Source organism: Monosiga brevicollis, genomic scaffold (genome assembly GCF_000002865.3).
Source record: "Monosiga brevicollis MX1 MONBRscaffold_3 genomic scaffold, whole genome shotgun sequence".
NCBI classification, from domain to species: Eukaryota; class Choanoflagellata; order Craspedida; family Salpingoecidae; genus Monosiga; species Monosiga brevicollis.
This window is the reverse complement of record NW_001865040.1, coordinates 816,474-821,725: the sequence shown is the minus strand read 5'-3', so window position 1 is coordinate 821,725 and position 5,252 is coordinate 816,474. Positions and strand designations below refer to the sequence as shown.

Below are 5,252 nucleotides of genomic sequence, written 5' to 3'. Positions count from 1 at the left end.
GATCTGAGCTTGGATGTGGCGATGTTCTTCCTCGCTTGTGCTTTGGAGCTGCATTTGCTTCATTTGCTCCATCAATGCTGAAAATTCAGCCATGATGCACGGTGCCNAAAAAAAAAAAAAAAAAAAAAAAAAAAAAACCAGCAACCAAGTTCAAAAAAAAAGAAGAAAAAAAATGGAGAATGGAAATGACTGACTTTTATTTATGTTCAACGGTCCATTTTGACATACGCTATAATTAGACGAAGAGGTGTTGTTTTTTTGATTCTTCTCTTCACACACTCGTGTTCTGTGTCCTTGGCACTGCGCTTGGGCGACATGGCCACCCGACCCAAGGGAAAACGTGGAGCTCGGAGCGTCGCCGCAATCACGCACGCCCCGCTGCTCGGGCCCAGATGTCAAGAGATAATGGAGAGTCGTCCAGCTTCAGCTAAGCCGATTGGCACCGGCAGTCAGGCCGCGATCATGCTCGATCGCATCAAATACAGGGTTGAGAGAATTGTTAAACAGGGTTGAGAGAATTGATAACCAATCAATTCCGATACAGTACGACGCCAGGTGCACCATCGATTGGGTGGCACAACTAGGGATCGGGACAGGGTTTGAAAGCCGCAAAGGCGAGAATGACGGGCGAAGCTACGGCCGAGTCAACGGTTAGGCGGGCTGCAGTAAGCGAACTGCTACTGTTGCCACTCATGTTGGCTACTGGCATGCCGTAGCACGCTCGAGCCCATGCACCAAGTGCGTGGTACACCGCCGAGGCATCACTTGGTACATTGCCCGTGTCGTCGATCGCAAAGTCCAGCTCAAGCACCTGATTGTTGCCAACCGTCATGTGATACACCTGCCGCGAAGTGGTGAGGTGGTGCGATCAGATGACCGCGGTCAATACTCGTCGCTCCAACACACCTCCACCATCTGCTGCACGGAGCGAAGAGCAAATCCAGGCCGCCAAAACCAATGGCCATTTTGCACCTGCAGGGTTCAAAGTTTAGGAGTGTTCATTGCGATGCAGCACGAGAGCGAGATGAAAAGACGTCAGGATGCCCTGTTCAATCGCTGGACGTACGTAGGTGTCACCCCCAACGGGACAGTAGCCGTTGGCAGTTGGATCGCCTTGGGCAACAGAGCAGCCCGTCGCCCAAGTGGGATAACCAGCCAAGCCGCTTTCCGTGCCCACCCACCTGCAGGCACACAGGTAAGAAAAGTACGCAGTGTAGCGGCACATTTCACCCACAATTGAAAGACCAGCACAAAACCCACACGCAGGTGAAGTCAAGAAGAGTGAAGCAAAAAAGCACATCGAGCAGCGGGTTTGTTTGGTACGAACTTGATGGGGCTGGTCATGATCCCCTGTCCGTTGAAGCCCACGACTTGGGGCTGATACTGCTTGAGCAATGCGGCTAGCTGCTGATCCTGATCCGCCGAGACCCCATGATCAAACCAGATTTCAAAGAGCGATCCAAAGCGCGTCCACAGCTCTTTGACGTGCTCAAAGACCAGGATATTATATTGTTCGTCAGTTAAATCTACTTGGCCTGGTAAGGGGTTGCCAATGCGCTTGAAGCCATCTCGGTTGAGAAAGTAGTTGTTGCCAGTGCTGTAGTAATAGCCATATCCCAGGCCGGCTGCCCCCAAGGTGGAGCTAAATTCGGCAATGACGTCGCGCTGAAAGCTTGGGTAGGAACTGCGTGCCACTGCAAAGGGATACTCCGTTCCATTTGGCAAGGTGGTCGAGGTATTCCAGAGTAAAAAGCCGCAGCCGTGTTTGGCGGTGAGGACGGCGTGCTTGGCACCCACAGCCCGGTAGTTTTCAACCCAATTGGAGATGTTTAGCCGTGTGGGGTCAAAAAGGGAGGCGTGTGAGCTATGGACACCCACATTCCAGTTGGTGGGGTTGCAAGCTGGATCGCCGTCCTCCACAAAAGTAGCCATGTTAAAGTGTGTCAACTACCATGCGATCAAGCAACGCCGCCAAGTCAAGACGTAAGCCAGAGCGGGGCAGGTCTTGGGTAAGCGGAGAAAAAAGAGTCGTTCAAAAGCAAGCGGCGAACACACAGAAGGCAGGATCTGCAGCGATATTCCTTCTGAAAAGATCAAGGTCAATGCAATAGTTTCGGCGTCAAACTTACGCCCATAATCTCATGACGCTGATATGCGGCTTGTTCAGGGGTAGGAACGGGGACTTGGTTCGTGGCGCATGGCATTTTGCTCCATTCGGCGCGACAGGCAGCCTGCGTTTCGTGGCGCTGGACTGTCACGCACCACGGGTCAAGCCAGCCCTCGGCGCCGCGGGGCTGCACTCCAGTGAGCGCTCTGTCACACACGTATTGTTTGACAGTGGCCCGGCCCTTTGGACAGGTCTACCCAATCAATCGAGCAAAAGTTGATTCAATATTCACAAGATCAAGATCGTGAGTCCAGTCGCGTGCTCCCACCAGCGCGAAATGCCATAAGCAGGGCTTACCGCTGTCACAGGATGACGCTGAACCACGGCCAAGCCGGCTCGATGGTCATCAATGGCCACAATCTGTGTTTCTTGGCAAGCCACCCAACCCTTGAGCTGGGGCAGCTCTGGGAACCAATAGCTTCCCCTGCCCCGTTCATCGAGGACGCAAGGCATATCCGCCGCCGCGCATGGCAACTGTCTGACGAGACACAACGCCAATATCCCCAGCCCAGTAGGAGCGCTTGCACGGGCACTATCCCGCCCATGTTTTTGGTGGCACGGGCAGACAGATCAAACACAAACAAATGCTTCTTCTCCAAATTAAAAAATCAAAAATCAAAAATCAATTGACAAGCAAACAAGAGCAGATGATGAAGACAACCACGATCAAGGACTGCTTCAGGATGGATGGCGGGGAACAGCCACGAGTTGGCAAGAAGACTATCACTTTTGACGTCATGTCACCGCCAATGTGCAACTTGACTTGCGCGTGTATTCATTCAGAGCGCGCAAGACATGGTGGGTAAGTGTGACGGGCCTATGTAATTTTTGCCCCGAGCCGTCACGTGCGTTGCCACTTGATTGTTCTGTCTTGATCAAACAGCTATACGTTTCTGTTGAGAGTGTACGTATCTAAAGGCAAGGTAAGCTTAATGTAACTACAGTTTGTGTATACATAAAAGCAGTTAATGCTGCTGTGCGAAACGAAAGTATGCTTAACGTGCTGGCACGCGCGCAAACCTCAACTGCCAAAAAAAAAACCGCAGAGAGGATGAAGTTGAGCGGTTTTTTTTGCCAAGAGGCAGCAATCGTCCAGCAGGTTCATGCTTCGGAGGGTGGGGCGGGGGCTTGGTTAGGGTTAGGGTTAGGGTGCTGATAAGTCGAGGCTGGCCCATGGTCACCGATAGACAGCTCAGCCATTTGAACAACCCTATCAGCACTCCCTTTCACGTTTCAGTAGATCAAGATGGTGGCACTGCCGGTGCCTATTTTGGCGTAATTTTCAATGGTTTTTTGATCATTTTTGGCCCTGAAGCAGCCTGAACGTTTTGCTGTTGTTATCCTGTTGATGCCAGCTGTGGCTGCCGTGCGGGTGATGCTAGCAGGTACACGTGTGCCATGATGGGCCCTGCCGTTTTTCAATCCCATTCTAGATGTGCTTGCCGGGTGACAGCGGGTACTCGGAAATTCACAAGGATGACATGATGACCTGCGTTAAAAAAGACAAGAAACGGTGCTGAGATCGGCCCGATGGGGATTGGGATGGGTTTCTGATTACTCCCGGATGATGGAATGCTTGAAAACCCCCAAAAAGAGGGTCAGTTAGACAAGAGCATCAGACCGAGTGAACAGGGCATCAACGGTACAGTATGCTCTCGCTTCCCAGTACAACAACCGCGCCCAATGCCTAATCCAAACCAGTCTGGCTGCCATTTGTCAAAGCAAGCACCTCTTGTCCCTCTCTCTCTGTTATCGCACCGAAAGGTAAAGAATTAGAACAGAACAGAAGAAAATCAATGTCGTGTTTCACCATTATTTTTCCTCCCAAGACGACGGGGTTTTAATCATGACACTACAATGAACTGATGACAGCCGTCGCTTTGGCGCAAAATGGGCCGGAAAATAAGCACAAGGGTCAGGAATACTTGGAAAAGGGGAGGGCCAGGTTGGCACATTAACGTCGAGGACTGCCCGTGGCCTTGCCAAGCCCAGCAACATTGTCTAGCGGCAAAAGCGAGCACCTCTGACACAGCGTGGCAGCGTCATCCAGCTGCAGCTCTTCCAACGCAGCCACCAGCTGCTGACGAGCCTCATCGTCCTGCAAAAACTTCTCCATGACACGTGCCAAGGCAAAGCCATCGTGCTCCTTCTGCATTGGCAAATTCCGCCGGGCAGATGGGTGACGAAAAGGCTCCAGCGGCTTTCCTTCCCTGGCAAAATTGGAGGCATAGACGGGGTTGTGGGCAGGATTAGCAGCAAGAAACCGGCCGAGATCAAAGTCGATGAGAAAGGCCGCAGGATGCCCTTCCCAGTCGCTGCAAAAAAGAATGTTGCGAGGAAGAATGTCGCCGTGCACAAAGTCAACGCTATGGATGGCCTTCAGTTGGTAGATGACCTGGACCAGTTGCTCAATCTCGACGGTGTCTGCCGGCTTCACGTAAGGGTAGCTGAGCACATCCACGGCAGTTGCAAGCCTCGCCACCTCCCACTTCTGATAGAACGAGCCCGTCACATCCAGTTGACTGAGTTTTGTCAAGATTCGGTCGTCAGGCGGGTAGCGGCGATCTTGGTAAGGCACACACTGTGCCGAGAGGCTGCTGCAGAGATTTGCCGTGCGTCCCCAGTAGTCAAAGTGCTTGAACACCTTGCCTTGCTCCTTGTTTTGCTTCCCGATGCTGTAGACCTGCACGTTGGGACCATACGAATCCTTCAGATTCCACTTGCAGAGGTGGTCAAAAGGGCAAGGAAATGGTTGTGGAGGCAGCCGTGGCCGCAATACAGTCCGAGCATCCCGATCCAGCAAGTGCGCCAAATCCTCTTGCACAAATTCCTTGCAAGCTCGCAAGATGCTTTCTACCTGCCGCGGATTTTTTTCAAAGTTCGCGGCACCGAGGCGCAAGAAGAACAGCCCCGATGACTTCGGCTTCGCGTTCAAATCGTCAATCTCGAACAATGGCAGAATCTCTGCCAGGCAGCGCTTAAACTGCTCCCATGGACATCAATCACATGCAAAGCCAGGTAGGCGCTGACATGGTCTCCCACCACGTTGATGTTGATGATGGGCCACAAAATGTCCTCCCGCCGA

The 5,252-nt window shown here is 52.3% G+C and overlaps 2 protein-coding genes across 2 annotated transcripts in view; both read right to left on the bottom strand.

The window, feature by feature from the left end:
* Positions 1-580: 580 nt before the first annotated feature.
* Positions 581-2,620, bottom strand: MONBRDRAFT_31183 (uncharacterized protein; the record flags this gene model as incomplete). The annotated part of the gene is made up of 6 exons (XM_001742968.1): positions 581-841; positions 907-972; positions 1,067-1,181; positions 1,328-1,947; positions 2,130-2,360; positions 2,465-2,620. The coding sequence occupies 6 exons, from the start codon at positions 2,618-2,620 to the stop codon at positions 581-583; spliced, it is 1,449 nt and encodes a 482-aa protein (XP_001743020.1).
* Positions 2,621-4,012: 1,392 nt separating this feature from the next.
* MONBRDRAFT_31182 (uncharacterized protein) overlaps positions 4,013-5,252 on the bottom strand; it is a gene marked incomplete at its 5' end in the record, with an annotated part of 4,978 nt that continues 3,738 nt past the window's right edge. Inside the window, one exon of the mRNA XM_001742967.1 lies at positions 4,013-4,886. Coding sequence (XP_001743019.1) covers positions 4,122-4,886 — 765 coding nt within the window. The 3' untranslated portion in view covers positions 4,013-4,121. The remainder of the gene's footprint in view (positions 4,887-5,252) is intronic.